We start from the raw sequence: 20,438 nt of genomic DNA on the forward strand, positions 1-20,438 counted from the left end.
TTTTGTTTCAAAAGCCAGAGCTGTTTTTTTTTTTAAAGCTCTTTTAGTGAAGGAGCCACTCTTATCTCAGCTATAGGACCAGCAATTCAAATATTTAAACATTCAAATGGACCTGTGATTTCACTGACTTGGAAATTCCCTTGTGCGGATCACAGCCCATGCATGTCAGCCCAAGCTGCATGATTGTCGTTTGTGTTCTTATATAAGTTTGCCACAGGGGTCCATCCTGACTATGATTATCTGCCTATTATTCCACCCACTTGACACACGGCCAGTCCATCATCTTTACTACCATACATTTTCTTGATAACATCTTTAACTTCTGGTCTTTCAAGTTTCTTATTGATTATATGTTGCAGCCTGGTGTACCTACCATGCTTTTCTCTATTACTCTCTGTGTGATACTCATTTTCAATTCTTCAAACACTATTGCATTCATGTTTCACTGTCATATAATACCAGTAGAATGTTTCCATAGGAAGCTTGGGGGTAATTCAGGGAACTTTGCCATTTCCCCAAAGTAATCCAACTAGTTTCCTGCATTACTTTTTACGCCCGCTAAACTCTGAGTTCAGCTCATTTTAATTTTGTATTGTGTGTCCTAGATATACATATTGCCTTAGGACTAAGAGAGAAGAAATCCGAGGAAGCAGTAATTGCAGTCCACTTGAGCTCCTGGGTACCCTCCCTCCTTTAGGAGCAGCTGAACCAAAAACTATTACTACTAGCCTACTTGAATCATGATTTCCCTAACAATGAGGATGCCTTTATTTTGTATATAGATAACTCCTATAAAGATTTGGTATAGGTCCAGCTCTCAGCAGCCTTGCTGTGAAGGTGATGAAGGTGCCCAGTGCAAGGCAGATGAGTGAGTTTGATTCATCAAATGAAGAGCGAGTTGAAAATGAGCAGACTCTATTTCAGGTATCATGGCTACCCTTATCTATTGTGAATTGTTCTCAGTTACTAGGCTTATGTTCTCGTTCAGGGAGCATATTTAAAGATATTAGGAGAAAACTCCAAAAGGACATGGACAAACTTAAGAATTATGATATACAAGATCTATTTGTGTTCTGTACTAGAGGAGAGCTGTCAAAATATCGGGTACCGAAACTTTTAGGCTTCTATCCGCAGCATGGAATCATCACTCCCCGTCATCCCATCCCAGCTGGAGATACCTCTGACATAGACTGAGGCTGTGGAATCCTGCAATAGCTTGCAGTCTGTCTTGAAAATAAAATGGAAAACCTTAATTCATTGTTATGGAGGACTTGGGTGCTCTTGTCTTGTAGCAGCTTGCCTCCCACTATACTTATCTGATACAGTATCATCACAGCAGGCAATTGACAACCTTTGAGATCTAAGAGGATCTGGGGCATACAGACTATAAAACAGTGTAATTATCTGCATGATTTCCCAGACAAACTGGCTGCACATCTGTCAACAAGAGACTCAGTATCAAGATCTGTATCTAGATAAAGAACAACATCAATTCACCACACATGAATAAGGTGCTTTCTGAAACAGTTACTAGTGTAACCAATTCAAATGAAAACATGCCTATACAGATATATCCCTAAAATGTTTTGACAGTGTTCATTTTGTGTTCTTATTTGAGGGTATTGGATGCACAAAAATATCCTTCCAGTAAATGGGCCCCTTGTCTGTTTTATATGGTACTGTATTGTATGATTTCATTCAACATCTTTTAGCTATTCCTCGTGACCCCTATGTAGTGCTAATTAGTAAGAAGAACAGAAACTATCCTTGATGTCACTATGTAGTGCTTGACTATGAGAAGACTGGAAATTCCTCTGGGTACATTGGTTCTTGATTTTTATTGATCCTGGTTTACTTTTAATGGTGTGCATCCTGACTGTTACATAATTTGTCTGTTTTTTTTCCTCTCTATGTATTGCCCCATCTGAATTCCTTTCACTTACTTTCCTATTTTTAACCTTTAAAATTATATGGATATCAGTTTTCTTTAAAGATCTTAACTCTAATTGCTTATTGTTGATTTTAATCAACCTAGACTGAATCACATGCATTGACTCAACTAAATTAAGAAAATCTAACCTAATTTAATATTCCTTCTCAAACCAATTTAGTAAAGATATATTCTGTTTTGAATTATGCTCCCAAGAATACCCAAAACTCTCACGTGACATTTAGACAAGGAAGACAACAATATTCAAGGTCACTTAGTTTTAATTAGCCATAGGCAGTGATACCATACTCCGTAGAGTATTGATATGTCTCCAAAGCACAATTAGTTTCCACTGTACTTTAACACTGAGAAACTCTAAAGGAAATCTTTGTCAAATCAAATCAAATTTGAATTGGACCATCAAATAGTCCAACAACTGAAGCACATCTTGCTATTGGAATAATTGTAGTACTTGAAAGAAGTGCTTCAAAATGATTATCAGTGTTTTCGAGAACTATAAACCACATGTTCCATGACATAAAACTAATTATATTAATGTCTATTTTAGTTAATTAGAAAGCCAACTCATAGTAGTACTAAGGAATATGTAAAGAATTACATATCACATTAATATCCAAGTGAAAGTCCTAGGAACTTAAATTAGTATCTCAAACCACAAATGCCACTACATATTACCAAAAGCAAGGGCATTTTTGAACAGTGAAAGTTCAGGAGTAATGAAATAGCACAGAGATTTCATGAGAAATCACATTCTGCAATTTGAATAAAAGCACAATCTAAACAAATTTTCTAACACCAAACAGTTTTGAATCTTAATTTTGCTTTCACATGTTAGAAATCACGCTGCCAACTCTTCTATTCAGGATAATAGCAGAAGGTAATGCCATTGGTTAACTAAGCTCAACTAAATACTCATTGTTATATCTAAATTTCTATTTAAATGCTATTTTTATATTTATTAACATGTAGAATCCACTTAACTAAATTATTTTAAGCAGTAAACATAATTTTCTGTATAATGGAAACACAAGACAAAAGAAACTCACTGCTCCAAATACCACAAGAAAATGTAATTAGTATATGGCATGATAGTTGGAGGAAACATTTTCTTTGCCTGATCTTGGGTGAAGGAGTTCATTATGAATGACACAGCCAAAACAGGGGGAGGGAGGTAAGGAGAGAATAAAAATAATCTGGAAGAGTTTGAAAATCCACAAACCAAATAAGAAATAACTGCATTTTAAATTAATAGCTTAATGTACCAACCCAGGACGCCATTAACATAAATCACACAAACCACAAATATTTTGTGACAATTTTTATTAAATATACAAATGCAGAATAAATCCATTGAGTTGTAAGTACCAATTTTCTTTAGTCACATATAAAACCTTGTAAGGTTAAAACTTGATAATTTTAAGAAAAGAAGCTAAATGCTCAAATAAACTATATTTTGGTTGTCTTGTCAGTCTTAATGTCCAGAATTATCTCTCATTCCAGTATACTACTTAATTGCACTATTACTTCCAGGGAGAAGACAAGAAAATTATAACTAAGGAAAAGTAGATTATATATAGAAAAAACCTGACAAGTTAAACTTAAAATGTGAAATACCAATTCTGAAATATATCAAGATGGTCTTTAAATAGATCTACAGATACACAATGAACACTACTAAAATTACTAGTGCTTCTGAAGCGACACTATTACAACATTGTAGCAGCACCGCATAGTTAAAACTGTTTTCCAACTCCCAACAAACCAAATGCCAGAGTTAAAATTTGTTGATTAAAGCTATATCCTTAGTCTAACTAAAACAGTATCTTTTATAAATATAATCATCTCAGACAGTAATAGCTATGATAATAGAAGAACCCTGCTTTTTCCTGAATACAAGCTATTATATACTGATTCACTGGAATTTATTAATGCCAAAATATTCTTTGAACAGTAGTAAACAAGTACAATATTAATACTAAAGAGCCTGTTGGCGGTAAAATAACAATATAAATTATTTCACTTTTTACAACTGGTATAAAAAGTTGAAAAAACTTAAGAATGAATATCCTTCACTACTGGTGGTACAGTTAACAAGACTTTCTTCTACACTGAAATGATTATTACTATGTCAAAATATAGTTCTTGTTCATCAGTGCTTCTGAATAACTTGCAGTTATACAATTTCTTGCCAGATGTATAATGTTTATTAAAAGGCTATGGAAAGGTCAGAGATACCACAGAAATGCATTTGCAATTTTGATGAATTTCTTGGCACAAAATGTCCAAACCAACTGAAAATCAGCTGCTGTATATAGGATTTTCTAGGTACACTCTAATGTTAACTTACATAAAAACTGATGCTCAACAAATACTGCACTTACGGACAACCCAAGGGGAAGGGATGATAAATTGTTTGTTACAAATCAACAGCACCTAAAAAGGTATTATATTTCTGTATTTGTTTTTCAACTTAATTGAAACATTAAAAATTTGACATTAAAAAAAGATTTTGTACAGGTGGGAGAATATGCATATGGGTTGGTAGTTATTAATGTTTCTTTGGTTGCTTTTTAAAGAATTAATAAGTTCCAAGATATTTTCTTTGATATATATGTTTTTACATATACACATATATAATATACACACATTTATATATCATATATACACATACATATATATGTATGTGTGTGTGTATATATGTATATATGTATATATATATATATATATATATATATATATATGTGTGTGTGTGTGTGTATATATATATACACATGTGTGCATATATTCTCTCCCATCCCCATCTGTAAAATAAGGGTGTTGGGCTTGATTTCTCAGATTTCTTTCTAAAAGAATCAGTGTAGCAAAGTGAAAGAGAACTAGTCACAGAATCAGGAAAATTCTGTGTTGAAGACTCACCTCTGACACATCCTGGGTGTATGACCCTGAGCAAATCACTTGTCTTTCAGTGCTCAAGGCAACTGTCTAAGCTGTAATTTTCTGATCTGGATTGTAAAGGGAGTTTCCTCACATTGCCTACATTGATGAAATCACAGATCTCAATAAGTAAAATCCTTCCAAGTGAATCTGTGCCTGTTTTGTGAGTTAGCTCATAGTGCTAGAGAAGCCAAGGTTATTTGCTGACTTTTTTCTATAACCAGAAATTACTATTAGTTACAGCCAGCTGTCTGAAAAACACTTGTCCTTGGAACATACTTGACAAGAGCTGTTCGATGGTTCCACACCAGGAGAAAAAGAACATATTCTTATTCTTATTTGAGAATGCTCCTGAAATCTTTCGTGACATTTTCTTTGGAAGCAAAAGTCATCTATCTTTTTTTTTTATTAACTATTTCAACATTTTTTACAACTTCTGCAGAGAATAAGAGTCAATTAATTTTGGGAAGAAGTCTCTGTGAATGAAGCTAGGCATTGTCCTTTGAAAACCTTAAGGTGATTTGCTGTAGGCTAAGTGTGGGAGGAGTTAGTGAAGAAGGAATATGGTTATAAGATAAAATTTGCTCTACTGGAGGAATAATTAGGAGCTCACTTACAGATATTCACGTTTCTCCTTTGTTATGGCTCATGTTTAGAAACTGGTCCATTTGTAAATAGGCGTCTATTTGTTAATGGTAAATAAGCCCTGGACAAATCAAAAGAATTATACTCTGAGTGCATAATACACGTTTGTTTGGATTGATTCACACCATTTAAACCCATCTAAAACCAACTCATTTTGAAATACTATTCCTAATGAAATTGTAATACCTACCTTGTGTTATGAACATTATTTAATATCTAACTTGTATTAAGCTGAAAAAATAAAACAACTCATAAAAGTACTTCTCTACTATGCATGATTTTGAGAATTTTGTTTAGCTGAAAGTCAAAGAGGCTGCAGAACTCGTTGGACAGAAAATTATCAGTTTGGACTAGCTCTACTCAGAGCTAGTAGTCCTAATAGTTTCAAATGACCCTTAAAATCCATATTTAAAAAATTGAATAGGTGCCATACGCTTATCTGAAAATAGATTTCTAAACATGGTTTGTAACATATATAGCAACTAACATGTAAAGCATCATTTTATTTATGTGGGGCTTTGCTTTGTGCTTACTCAGATCACCTATGTGGGAGATGACCTTCTATATTCCCTCACCATCTGGGTGAAGATAGCCTTTTCCCATAGGTTGCATAGCCAGAACAGGCTTCTGCTTTAAAACTAACAGACAGACATTCTTTCTGGCAGCATTCAAAGGGGAAACATCCTGTTCACTCACATCGTGTCTCCCCTCCCCCCCATCAGACCCTATGGCTCCAAGAAACGGGCTCAGGTTTTCTTTTTGCTTTTTTGCTTGTTCTTTATAGTTCTAGGCAAAGGTGCTAGAGTCCCTGGATCTGGACTTGAGCCATGATAATGTTGGAGGCCAGATTTTGCAGCCAGCCTAGCAAAGAAGCCAGGATTCCTAGGACTTGAGCCCAAGGTGATCTTTGGGTTGGGAACTTTGTTGGGTCCATGCTGGTTCTACCAAGGACCATTTAGAAATTGGGTAAAGTGATGAAACCAAAAAGAACTCCAACTCATGCATTTGCTAAGAAGTGGTTTCTGTTATGCATGTTAGTCAGTGTTAGTCTTATCATACATTCTGATTTAGCCAAATATTGTCAGAGAAGTACAATTAACCAATGGATTGACTTAGCTTATGTTTAAATTTCACATATTATAGTCAGTCACCTGCTGGGGGTAGAGGATTATAAGTGGATAGCCTGAGTATTTCACTGATATCTTTGGGATGTCAGGAAAAAATAAAGAAGGCCTTTGGCATGTGGAGTGGACCTTGTATAGCAAACTTATGGGAAGACATAGGCAAGAGTTACATAGGATGGGCAAACCTGAATGGGTTGAGAGCTTTATGATCAGAAGGAAAATGTTAAAATCAATGACATCACAAATACATTGCTGTATTTGAGTCTAGTCCCAATGATGACCATTTAAGATCCTTTGAGTCTTAAGTTTCTATGATTATAATCATAGTGCCCAAATGGATGTAGTACTGTGCTGAATGCTGCATAAAGTTATAAAGCCATGTCACTTGCCTTCTAGGAGTTTATAATCTAAGTAGCCATTCCCAGTGAAGACTAGGTAGAATCAAGCTAAAAAAGGAACTGTAAGCTAAAAAGGAAAAACTGAAAAGTCATTTGTCTATAGCTTTTAGTGTGTTTACCATCAATTCATTAATAATCAAACATTTTTAAAATGCCTGTTATGCTCTACTCAGTGTGCCAGGCCTGAGGATACAAATACAAAACAAAGCAATCTTTACTCAAAGAGTCTACAGAAACCAGGGCAGGTTGTCAAGGTGTGGGGTGAATTGGAGCAAAAGGGTCAGGTATCACTTATTTGTGCTGGGATTTTGTATGGTTGTGTCATTCTGTGTTAGGAAGTTGGGGCAAAAGTAAGGCAAATCCCAAAGGAGCCTTTTTTTCTTTACACTCTATGTAGTTTTGAGGAATATCCTACTTATTAGCTAACAAATCTTCATTCATAAAAACAAACTAGAGTAGTGTGTAGGTAAGTCATCTCTGGATAATCCTTATCTTTTTCCTCATTAATCTTAAGTTTCAGGCATGACATCCACTAAATAAATGGTGGCAACAGGGTTGTACTGTAAGACAGGAGCTATAGTTCTAGTTTTGTTTTTAAAACTTTTTTTTTGTAACCTTAAGCAGATCACTTCCCCTCTCTTTGCTTCTGCTTCTTCATTGTTTCCTCCAGTTCTGAGATACAGATGACAGGCAATATATTCAAAAGGGTCAAGAAAAGGACACAAAGGGAATAAGAAGGAGTACCCTGGATATGGGAAAAGAGTGAAAGATATACTTAAATACTGGAGATGAGAAGGAATATCGTGTGGTTTATTTGTGCTAAAAGTTTAAAGGCTAGAGATGAGGAATTAGGAGTTAAATAGTAGATCCAGATTTAAAAATGGGTATTCTCCTCTCATTTGCTCTTAAGCCTGGGAAGTCAGGTCAAACATAGTCATTATTCCATTCCCTTGAGAATGAAAAGGACATGCATTATAATTGGAAAAATATTACTAAGCATTAGAGGGGTGTGTGTGTTCATGTCCTTTCTCTCTCACTCCACAGCCAAATACAAATCTCTTTTAAGGTGGAGAACAAGTCTTATTTATCTTTGTACCTCATCAAGCCTTTGCACAATACATAGCTATTGGTTAATAAACATTTTGTTGAACGAATGGAATCAGATTTGACACCCAAAGGAAAGTTATTATTTTAGCCTAGCGAAGGGCTCTATTTTTTCTATGTCTCTACTAGGCCATGCTAATAGAAAGCTCACCAGCTTTTCACAACAGATGGATCAAGATAGACTGTGTTTAGAAGCTGACAGAGCACAACATTTATTCTGCAAAGCAGTCCTGATGAGTGCTAATCTTTGTTTTTGATATAACTCTAGAGCTGTGTCTTCTAAGTCAGGGGATCAAATATGTCAGTAACTGACATTTCTGAAAGATTTGCTGCCATTAATATGGGCTTGATAGGTGAACATTTAGCTTATGTGGTTGCTCCTTGGGATGGCAGAGAAAAACAAGAATGGCTTCTAGCACACTAAGCAGACAAGAGTCCTACAGGATGGTCAGGCATGTGATTCTTGCCACAATATTGTTGGCTTCTTACTTCTCTTTTTTTGGTCTTTTCTTTGTCAGTTTGCCGTCTTCTTCTCCTGTAGTAACACAATACAAGCACAGCTATATAAAATAATATAATACAGTTCCAGATAAATTGCTGTTCTCTATCCTCATTATAAGGAGAAGAAATTAAAATGAAAATTTTACAGATAGTCTAGTTTTAAATTCCATTCCAGGATACTATTATTATCAGGATACTGACAATATTTGGGTACAAGTTTTCATAAATCTTCAGTGATTCACTAGACTAGAGACCAAAACTGACTGTCTTTCTAAGCTGTTTTTCTTTTTGGTGAGGCATTTGGGGTTAAGTGACTTGCCCAGGGTCACACAGCTAGTAAGTATCATGTGTCTGAGGCCAGATTTGAACTCAGGTCTTCCTGACTCTATCTACCATGCCACCTAGCTGCCCTCTAAGCTGTTTTTCTTTATACTATTATTATTATATAAATTTTTCTACCAATTCTGCTCACTTCATACTGCATTAGTTCATACAGTTCTTTCCAGGTTTCTCTTAATTATGGTACAATTCTATTCTAATACGTTTGTATATAATTTGATTGGTCATTTCCAATAGATGGGCCCCCTTTTAGTTCCCAGGTAGTTACTACTACATAAAGAGTTGCTACACATATTTTACACACATGTATAATTTTCTCTTCCTTTGATCTGTTTGGGGCATAGACCCAGAGGTAGTATTGCTGGCTCAAAGGAGATGCACATCTTCAAATTGCTTTCCAGAATGGCTGAACCAGTTCACAGTCCCATCAACAGTATACTACTATGCATGTATCCACACTATACTTCCAATAATTGCCGTTTTCTTTTTTATTATCTTTGTCAACCTAATATGTGTGAGAATGAACCACAGAGTTTCTTTAATTTGCATTTCTCTAATTATTAGTGGTTTGGAGCCTTTTTTCATTTGCTTCTTGGTAGGTGGAATTTCTTCCTTTGAATATTGCCTATTCATATCCTTTAACCTATTAGAGAATAGCTCTTATTCTTATAAATTCTCATATCTTGGAAATGAGGCTTTTATCAGAGAAATTTGCTGCAAAGATTTTCCCTAGTTATGTGTTTACCTTCTAATTTTAACCGTATTGGTTTTGGTTGTTCAAAACTTTAAAAATTTTATGTAATCAAGAGTGTTCACTTTATCTTGTGCCCTTATTTTGGCCATGAACTCTTCTCCTAGCTATATCCTTGAAAGATAGTTTTTTCCTTGCTCCTCTAATTTGTTTATGATGTCACTATGACTCTGAGTATTTGTTACAAGGGTTTGTTTTTCCTTTTTTTCCCCTCAGTGGTGGTGGTAGTAGTGGAAGGGATGGAAGAGAAAGAAAAGAAACGCTTGTTAACCAAAAAAGATAAGGAGGTTCTTAACAACTTTCTTGTTTATCTTTTTGTTATGTTTATATAGATCCAAAAGGGGAGTGTTGACATCACTATCAATGTTTTATAGTTTTATTGTCTATTTCTACTTGTAGCTTGATTAGTTTTTTCCATTAAGTGCTTAGATACTGTGCCATTAAGTACATATATATTTAATCAACTATGGTACCTTTAAGCATAATGTAATTTCCCTGTTTATCTCTTCAAATGATGTTTATTTTTACTATTTCTGTGTTTGAGATTATGATTGCCATTCCTGCTTCTCTGAATTCAACTGAGACATAATTAATTATTCTCCAACCTTAATTTTATCTCTTTTCAAATTTTTATGTTTTGTGTTTTTCTTGTGAATAATATGTTGTTGGATTCTTTTAATTTTATATCTTCCATTTTATGAATTCACATTCAATGTTATGATTGTTAATTATTTGTTTTCCTCCATCATATCATCTTATAATTTTTTTTCCTTTCTTACCTCCCTTCAAAGAAAATAAAGAAAAAAAGAGAATAGAATCTACACTAATAATGTATAACTGGTCCCATTCCTCTGCCCCCTCCTTTCCTTTTAGCTCATATTCCAATCTCTGATTCTCTTTCTGTCTCTCCTTTTTAATCCCTCTTTATAATCTGCCCTCCATAGCTGGAACTGGTTATACTTTTGAATATATTCTTTTCCTTCCCCCTTTTCCCCTTTCTCTGTCCCTATTCTCCCATTGAATTTAATGTATTTTCACACTAAATTCGTGCCAGGTTTAAATAAGCATGTGGTGCGTGAGATGTTTGTACTCCCCAGCCTGCACTTCCCTATTTGTGTATTCTTCTGGTACATTGCCAAACTCACAGCTCTTCCAAACTTCCCTCTCACTAAGAACATCATTCTTTCAGCCACCCATGTAAGAAACCTGGGTGTCACTTTAAAATCCTTATTGTCACTAAACCCACACAGAAAATTAGTTGCCAAATCTTGCCTCCACAATATCATTTGTATACATCACCTTTTTAATTTAATCTTCTGCTTTATTTCCTCCATCCACTCTTGGAGTTCTTATGGCCAAGCCATTTTTTTTTCAGAGGTTCTGTTTGTTACTTGTTTTAGAGTTACTCTCTTCTTCTGGGTTTACCTTTTGGACTTCTGTTATCCCATAACATTTCTTCATCATGTTAAGAGTTTTCTTCCATTTACTCATGTAACAGGAGATTAACTAATAGGGTTCCAATCCTGGCCACACGTGCAGGAGCCCCATTGGAAGTTTGGTGAACCTGCTTCTGGAATTTTACCTCATTACAAACCCTATCAGTATGCCCATCAAACATCCAGGTGGGTACTGGGTACCCTGCACATATTGCCAGGACTAGAGCCCTTTTAGTTATTTCCCTATTACATGCATGTCTCTCGTCTTAGTTCCTCAGTCATGACTTTGTGCTTTGCCAGGTTCTATCCTATACTATTAGATGGGGAGGCTACATCCTAGTTCTCCCTCCCTGCCTTCTTCCATAATCCTAACCTGGGATAAGGAGCTAGATCTGGAGCTACTACCAAGCCCTGTCTTCTGCATCATCCTCTAGTAACCCACCAAAGATGCTAGTCTGTTTTCTGCCTCGGCCTCATTCCTCTTGTACTTAGTCACCAAATGGTAGTTGGCCTTTTCTCTTGTTGAATAGCTCACAGGTCAAACAATATGTCTGAGATTTGAAATCACCCTGGGCACATATTTCCTTGGGAATCCCAGCATCAGCTGCCTAAGGAGGCTCTGTCCTATCTCTATCTCTATCTTTTTGGAGCTGGTTTTGACGACTGATATGTCTCTGACAGTTTAGGACTGAGATTGCACTGGCTTCAGGGGAATTCATTCATGCTGACTTTAACTTAAAGAAAGCACACACAGGCCTCTGGCCATCTTCTTGTCTTAGAATGGATGGAGGTGTTTACTGATGTTTCCCCCCCTTTTTTTTTATTGTATCATTTCTTCATTTAGTGCTCTTTAAAATCTTTTCTGGGGGTGTTTCTTAAAGGATCCAGACTTTTCTAGACATTTCACATTGCCATCGTGAGCAGCCCTTCAGTAATTTCTCCAAGGTCACACAGGTAGTAAATGGCAGATTTAGGATGCGAACACCTATAGTCCCCACCACTCTTAAAACTATAATAGCCTCTCTCCCAATCAGTTGTCAAATTTTGTTCATTCCACTTCTTCAACATTTCTCATATCTGTCCCCTCCTTTCCACTTACTCAGTTCTTTTCATTCTCTTTCACTTGGATTGCTGTAATATCTTCCTGATTGGTCACTCCGTATTCAATCTCTCACCTTTGTCATTCATTCTCCACACTACTGCCAAAACCATAAGCCTAAAGCCCAGGTCTGAATATGTCATTCAAGCAACCATGGCTCCCCATTACCCCTAAGATATAAACTCCACTATTTGGCTTTTAAAGCTCTTCATAGTCTAGCACCAGCCTATCTGAGCTGGTGAAAACTGGTTTTACTGGTACAGCCTCAGCTGTCCACTCCCCCACCCACCCCAGATGCATTTCTGCTAAGGTTAATAAACTCAGAGACCTGGAATTACTTGCCTCCCTCCCCTCATTCTTTTGTTTTCATGACAGGGTTAGAGTTAATTTTCCTGGGATCAGAAATTAACCTCAAAGAAGATTCTATCCCTAACTGCTTATCACAGTGATAGAGGCTCTTACCCAGGAGGAGGAAGGAACAATAGAGGCAAACTCAAAACCAACTCTAATCTGTCCAGCAGTTGCCGATCAGCTGACTCTAAAAAGAGGTGAGAATGCAGAGAGAACTTGCATGACTCACGTGACAGTAGCAGTTCTGTCAGACTCCTTTTTGCTGCTATCAAAGAGATTTACAAATAGGTAGTCTGGGAAGCTTCTCTTCCACATCTTCCTCTCCCGGTGAGGTGACAGAGGGAGGAGAAGGAAAACAGGTAGCAATATTTTGTTAACAGATAAGAAGCCTTTCAGGCAAAAAGGGTAAGGCTCTTTTAAGAACTACTAATGGGCAGGTAGTGGATAGAGCCCTGGATTCAGGAGGACCTGAGTTCAAATCCGGCCTTAGACACATAACACTTACTAGCTGTACGACCTGGGCAAGTCACTTAACTCCATTGCCTAGCCAAAAAAAAAAAAAAAAAAGAACTACTGCTGTTAGCGGGAATCAGGAAGCAGCCAAGACCTTCTTTCCCTCCTTTGCATTTGCTTTGCAGTCTAGACAAGTAGACAGATGCTGTTGATCATTATGCAAGGGAAATGGGCAAAGAAAATGGGGACTAGGAGGACCCAGGGAGGAGGAAGGGATAAAGATAGAAAAAGTTTTGCTTATAGACTAGAGACCAATTGAGGTAAGGATTGGGATTCCTTTGAGAGATGACTCTGGGAATGGGAGGTCAGAAAACAGCAATCAGAGTCAGGGACTTCCCTCAGGATCTCTTTCTCAAAAGGTCATGTGGTGATGGTTGCTAGATCATAGACTGCCCCCTCCCTTCCCCCACCACAATAGGACATAGCCCCTAATACCGTCTTATGGCAGAAATACAGAGATGCAGGGCCCTCCACCCCACCCCTAGGCAGCCTCAATAAAAGAGGTTAGGTAGTTGGTTAAGCAGGATAAATGGTATAAACTTAACAGGGGTGGGGAACTTTCGTCCTTGAGGTCACATGTGGCCCTCTAGGTCCTCAAGTGCAGCCCTCTGACTGAATCCAAACTTTATAGAACAAATCCCCTTAATAAAAGGATTTGTTCTGTAAAACTTGGACTCAGCCAAAACAATGCACCCAAGGACCTAGAAAGCCACATGTGGCCTCGAGCCCACAGGTTCCCCACCCCTGACGGAAGATTTGAGGCAAGGAGGATCCAGAGTAGCTCATCTTTAGAACAGATCACAGGGGAACCCTGCATACTTTGGAAGAGGAGGAGGAGAAGGAGGAAGAGATGAAAGAGGAGAGAGGAGGAAAAGGAGGAACAGGAGGGAGGAGGAAGAGGACAAGGAGGTAGAGATAGCTTGGAAAGTTTGTTTTCTGCTAGAATGGAATCTCTGGCTTACAACCCTGTAGTTCTCCCCTCCCTTCAAAGTAAGGGAAGAAGGGGGCAGCTAGGTGGCGCAGTGGATAGAGCACCGGCCTTGAAGTCAGGAGGACCTGAGTTCAAATTTGGCCTCAGACCAAACACTGGACACTTACTAGCTGTGTGACCCTGAGCAAGTCACTTAACCCCAATTGCCTAAAAAGCAAAACATAAAAAAATAAAAAAGCAAAGTAAGGGAAGAAGACATACCTTAGATATCTTCCCTCTCTCCTGACCTCACACCCTTGAAAGTATCCTGGTACTACAACCATTTGGGTTTCAATGTCAAGGAGACCCAGAACATGTCTATTTCTCCCATTTGGCCATTTGATAGTCATTAGGACACATGCTCTGTAGCCCTCACATCTTGGGAGAAAAACTAGCCTGGGGACCACATCCCAATGTTTTGCTACCAAAGGGCAATGGAGGCCTCTAAGCAAGACTGTTTCACATTGGCTTTCCCTCTGTTAGTAACAATGAAGTTTTGTTAACAGTTCTCCCCTGAGTGGTGCTTCTGTTCTTCATCTAAACTCCTCCCTTCCCCTCTTTGTAGGATGCCAATACATTATTCCTTCTCACACACTCTATACTTTAGCCAAATTGGCCTTCTTACTACTCTCTGTACAGGGTGTTCTATCTCCTGCCTCTGTGGCTTTGCAAAGGCTGTCTATCATGTCTGGAATGATCTTTCATCTCTATATCTGCTTCTTGGAATCTCTATCTCTCTTCAAGGACAGCTCAAATGCATCTTTACTGATTCCCACAAATGTCAGTATCATTCATCCTCCCTCATTTTTATGTACTTAGTACATATAGCCTCTATCTACATGTCTGGGAAGATGTACATTCCCTGAAAAGTATAAATTCTTTGCTCACAAGAACTCTCATTTTTTTGTTATCCTTAGCACTTACCAAAGTGATTGGTACATAGTAGGGGATTGATAAATGCTTGTTGATTCATTGATTGATGTTATATTTGTAGCTGACAAGGATATTGCCCAGGTCCATTACTATTTTCTATTCTTAAGCCTTTTTCCAGTTCTGGAAAATGTTTGTGTTAGTACTTGACTTACCATCTTTTCCTCCAGGTGATCCAGACCAGGAAGATTAGAAAACTCATCAGGAAAATACAAGCAGCAACTGTCGAGGAGATGTACAAAATTAAGTCTATCAGCTTATAGGAGGTAGTAGCTAACTTGAGCCTGGTAGGCTAGGCAAATCTCTTTTACAATTAGGTATTTAGGCAAGGACTCCCCAAAGAAGCAAATATTTATTGACTGATTGATTGCTATTTCCTTGTCCAACTCTGAGTAGAGCAAAAAATTCAGGTTCTCTCTACTGGCCCTCTTAGAAGCTAATGTAGCAGGGTTGAGGAGAAGGCTTTTCCGTGGAAAATGTGGTGGTGTCATACCTACTATGCCATACTTGTGAAGGCTGAGAGGAGATAATTCAGAAAGGTTCAGCACACCAGAAAAGAGAGTATACTAAGCTCAGGCCTATTAATCTTGAACTTATTTCCCTCTTCCAATGCTATACATTACTTAAGCCAATGCCATCCAGACTCATGATAGCTGAGCTAGCCTATGGCAAAGGCTATTCATGTCACCTCCCTCAAAGTCTGTCCAGGAGGGAAGGCAGAGGGTCATGCCAATATAGGAAGGGAGGTGATGAGTAGGGTCTAGACTACAGAGTGAAGCCAAGTGTAGAACCCAGCGAAGTCCAACTCAGAGATCTTAACTTTACTTTTCACATTTACTGGTATCAAGCTAATTCCCAGGGTGAAACCAGTCTCTGTCTTCTCACAGCTGTAAGCTTAATAGGTACCAAATTAAAAAAAATTTTTTCTTAATCTCTAGAGCAAGAGAGTGAGGTATTATGTGTAAAAGAAATTACCTCCCCCCACTGATGAATAGTAAGCTGATCTTGGGCCTCAAGATAGATGCTAGTAGGGAATGGAAAGTTTGAGGAGGGTAGGGAAAGAGGGGCAGGTGTAAGACAAACACCTGACTATTGGCTATCCCTAGGTATATGTTATCATCTTTGATGTGTAACTGTCACATTTAATCTATTAAACCAATGATTTTTTAATGTTCTATTATTGTTAGTCCTATTACTTGTTACCCTAAGTATTTGCTGAATGGAATAATATTTACTAATATATTTATTTTATATTTTATCAATTTATTCAGATTTAATAGAACACTGCCATTATAAAAACTACCCTACAACAATACATAACTAAGAATTATTTCTTTCATTTCACTTGTCATTTCATTAATATATTGGCAAAATTATGTATCCAATTTCATTTCCAATTAATAAGCATTTATTAAGCAACTACTACAAGCTTGGCACTGTTCTGGATGTTAAGGATACAAATACTAAAATCCTGTCTTCAAGCAACTTAAATTTTACTTAGGGGAAGGGGAGTGGAGAAGAAAATCACAATTTTTTTGTAGAAGTAAATACCAGACATATACAAAATATGAGAAAAGTGATACGGGGAGGCACTAAGAATCAGAAGAATCAAGAAAGATCTTCTGATGGGGGTGGTACTTCAGCTGAGTCTTGAAGGAAACCAAAAGGTAGAAGTGAGGTAGAACATGCCAGGCGTGAGGTAGAGCAGGAGATAGAATGTGAAGTATGTGGAACTGCAAGAAGGTCAATTGGCCTGGAAGGTAGAGCATGTGAGGGGGAATAATGTGTAATTAGACTGGAAGGATATGTTGGAAACATGTTGTGAGGGACTTTAAAGGTCAAACAGAGGAGTTTGTACTCTAGAGACAATAGGGTACCTCAAAAACTTCTGGTGAGTGACCTATGCTTTAGGTGAAACCTGAGATTTAAGAAAAATTATAAAAAGCTATGTCTCAATATGAATTATGCTAGAGTCTGGATCTGTCCTTAACTTTGGCAAACATTACATAGTACCTATAATGCATGCTTTAAACATGTTTGGTAACTGTTCTTAAGATATAAGTATTATATGTAAAATAATTTGACCCACCTGCTATCTTATGTTCTGTAGTAAATGAAGATGGTACAGGTGTTTCAGTGGAAGCTGTGGAAAAAAGTTGTTGGATATTAGAATATCAGTTTGGTAGTTGTATGGAGGAGGATAGATGAGAGAAACTATGTTCAGGGAAACCAGGTAGGAAGTGCTTGCAATAGTTCAGATGAGATGATGTGGGCTTAGTGTAGCATGGAGGTTGTGCAAACAGATGGAAGGAAATAGATGGAAGAAAAATTGAGTAACTGAAATCAATGAGACTCAGCAACTTATTAGATTTGGGGGGGGCATGAGTGACTAAAGAATGAAAAGTTGAGGATGACTTTTTGGCTGCCAACTCAGGTGACTGGAAGAATGCTGGTCACCCTATAGAAATAGGGAAGTCAATTTTCAGGTAACTCTTGATCTAACAAGAATCATTCAACATTCTTATGAATGATTAACTTTTTTTTGTTTCCCAAATGCAGTGTCATCCTCTTCATAAATTATTCCATGGTCCCAGGATTGTTCTACTTTTTACAGATGTAGTCTTATGGGTCAGATTTTCCTGACCAGAAAAGAAAGGTTAACAATTGTAGAAAGTTACTTCTCTGGTTCTCTATTCATGTTCTCACCTCACCATCACTCTTGCCTTCACTCATATTTACCCTTGTCCCATCCATCACACTTAAATATCTCCAGGCCTGAAAGGGCATTCTGCTATTTCAAGTTAGCTTTTCAGCAACTGATTGACTATGGTTTGAGAACTTATCATAAAAAGTTATGTCTCAATATGAGCTTTGCTAGAGTCTGGATCTGTTCTTAACTTTGACAAACATCACGTAGTTCCTAGAACGGGTGCTTTTAACATGTTTAATAACTGTTCTTAAGATACAAATATTATCCATAAAATAATTTGACCTACCTGCTATTTTATGTTCTGTAGTAAATGAAGATGGTACAGATGTTTCAGTGGAAGCTGTGGAAAAAAATTGTTGGAATTTAAGAATATCAGTTTGGTAGTTGTGTGGAGGAGGTTAGATGAGATAGAATGTGCTCAGGGAAATCAGTCAGGAAGCTCTTGCAATAGTTCAAATGAGATGATGTCGGCTTGGTCTAGCATGGAGGTTGTGGAGACAGAAAGAAATAGTTGGAAGAGATGTGGAGAAAGTACAATGAACAAGACTTGGCAACTGATTAGATGGGGGGGTGATTAAGAATGAAGAGTTGAGGATGACTTTGGTTGCCAACTCAGGTGGCTAGAAGAATGCTAGTTACCCTATAGAAATAGGGAAGTTAATTTTCAGGTAACTCTTGATCTAACAAGAATCGTTCAATATTTCTATGAATGATTAACTTTTTTTTTTGTTTGCCAAATGCAGTGTCATCCCCTTCATAAATTCTTCCCATGGTCCCAGGATTGTTCTACTTTTTACAGATGTAGTCTTATGGGTCAGATTTTCCTGATGAGAAAACAAAGGTTAACAATTGTAGAATGCTACTTCTCTAGTTCTCTATTATAAGTCATATTCTCTAATATGAATCATATTCTCACCTCACCATCACTCTTGCTTTCACTTATATTTACCCTTGTCCCATCCATCACATTTAAATATCTCCTGGCTGAAAGGGCATTCTGCTGTTTCAAGTTAGGTTTCTGGCAACTGGTTGACTTTAGTTTGAGAACTTATCATAAAAAGTTATGTCTCAATATGAGCTATGCTAGAGTCAGGATCTGTCCTTAACTTTGACAAATATTACACAGTACCTAGAATGGGTGCTTTTTACATGTTTAATAACCTACCTGCTATTTTATGTTCTGTAGTAAATGAAGATGGTATGGATGTTTCAGTGGAAGCTGTAAAAAAGAATTGTTGAGTATGTTTTCTAGGAACCATGACAGGTGGGGAAGAGTCTATGTTATTCTAATTATATCAAATAGTACAATAATGTGATTCATGAATAGAACAGAAGTTCAACAGTCTGGTAAAGAGAAGTAGGAAGGTAGACAATGAATCTAGTTCCCTCCTTCTAACCTTCCAGCACTTGCCACACTTTGTCTTCAAGGCTAAGGATCTTTTACCTTTTCATGAGGAGTAACTACTTTTTATTCCCTTAAAGCCTTGCATGAATGAAATCAGAGTAAAGCCAAGGGTACTGATACCTGTTCCATTCCCCTCTCTATTGGGGTTTCTTGGAAACGGAAAGGTTGGCTGCACCTTTGCACCGTGTAATCAACTATATCAGTCATTAGGGTTTACTGACATATCACAATGTATCTGCTAGAGGCATTTACTTAAGTAAATCACTTTTCACTTTCTGTTTCCTAGTATTACAATCAATATTTTCTCTCCATGGAAAATCATTTTGGCACTTGTGTTGAGGATGGTTTGGGGTGAGTGTTGAGGTAAAGAGAGAAGGTTATTGCAATATTCCAGGAGAAAAGTGAAGAAGACTTGAGCTATGTGTTAACATAGAAAAAGGGATGTATGCAAGTGATATTGGAGAGACAAAATTTCACTACAAATTTTTTTTGTGTGAGGTTAGTGAGAGTACAGATTTGAAAATGATACCCAGGTTGCTTACAGTAGTGGCTGTAAGGATGGTGATATTCTTCTCAATGAGAGGGAAGTTTGGAAGAGGGGTGAGTTTGGGAAAGGGATGTTCAGTTCTGTTTGGGATATGTTGAGTTTGATATAGTTTGATAAGTTCAAAATATCCAATAGCCAGATAGTGATGCAGAACTGGAGCTTAGGAGAAAGACAAAGAGCTGGATATAGACATAGGAGTCATGTAGGTTAGAGCTGATAATTGAATTTATGAGGGCTGTTAAGGTTACTAAAAGAAAGACTATAGAGAAAAAAGAGAAATAGGCCAAACACAGAACCTTGGAGGACATCCATAGTTAGTGAGTGTCAAGTGGGTGAAGATCCAATAAAGCAAACTCTAATGAACAGCCAAAAAGGTAGGAAGAAAATTAAGAAAGAGCAATTTTACAAAAACCTAGAGAGAAATATACAGGAAAAGGTGGTCAGTTGCACCAGATATTTCAGAAAGGTCAGGAAGAATTGAGGACTGAGAAAAGGTTAGTAGATTTGGCAGTTAAAACATCATTGGGAACATTGAAGAGAGAATTTTCAGTTGAATGATGAGGTTAGATGAAGTTAGAATGATGAAATTATAGAGGTTTAGAAGAACAAGAAGAGAGGAAGTAGAGGTAGGTAATATACTGATTTTCCAAAAGCAAAAACAAAAACAAAAAACAACTCAGGAGAGGAGAGGTAAAAGATAAAAGTCAGTGACTATAGTAGGAATAAGTGA

The 20,438-nt window shown here is 37.2% G+C and overlaps 1 protein-coding gene and 1 pseudogene across 8 annotated transcripts in view; one reads left to right on the top strand and one right to left on the bottom strand.

The window, feature by feature from the left end:
• Positions 1–840: 840 nt before the first annotated feature.
• On the top strand, positions 841–1,479 carry LOC110198994 (cyclin-dependent kinase inhibitor 3 pseudogene; annotated as a pseudogene).
• A 1,775-nt stretch (positions 1,480–3,254) lies between these two features.
• The window catches only part of IL2RA (interleukin 2 receptor subunit alpha), a 55,673-nt gene continuing 38,489 nt past the window's right edge, over positions 3,255–20,438 (bottom strand). For 5 of the 8 annotated variants that reach the window (XM_078156378.1, XM_020973665.2, XM_078156368.1 and 2 more), the window contains 5 exons: positions 18,922–18,975; positions 18,043–18,096; positions 17,136–17,189; positions 15,202–15,268; positions 3,255–8,691 (listed from right to left, as the gene is read on the bottom strand). In XM_078156378.1, coding sequence (XP_078012504.1) covers positions 8,577–8,691; positions 15,202–15,268; positions 17,136–17,189; positions 18,043–18,096; positions 18,922–18,975 — 344 coding nt within the window. In that variant the 3' untranslated portion in view covers positions 3,255–8,576. The remainder of the gene's footprint in view (positions 8,692–15,201; positions 15,269–17,135; positions 17,190–18,042; positions 18,097–18,921; positions 18,976–20,438) is intronic. The other 3 variants (XM_020973669.2, XM_078156384.1, XM_078156388.1) reach the window with 3 other exon arrangements.

Source organism: Phascolarctos cinereus, unplaced genomic scaffold, assembly GCF_003287225.1.
Source record: "Phascolarctos cinereus isolate Bilbo 61053 unplaced genomic scaffold, phaCin_HiC Scaffold_1;HRSCAF=81, whole genome shotgun sequence".
In the NCBI taxonomy this organism is placed as follows: Eukaryota; Metazoa; Chordata; class Mammalia; order Diprotodontia; family Phascolarctidae; genus Phascolarctos; species Phascolarctos cinereus.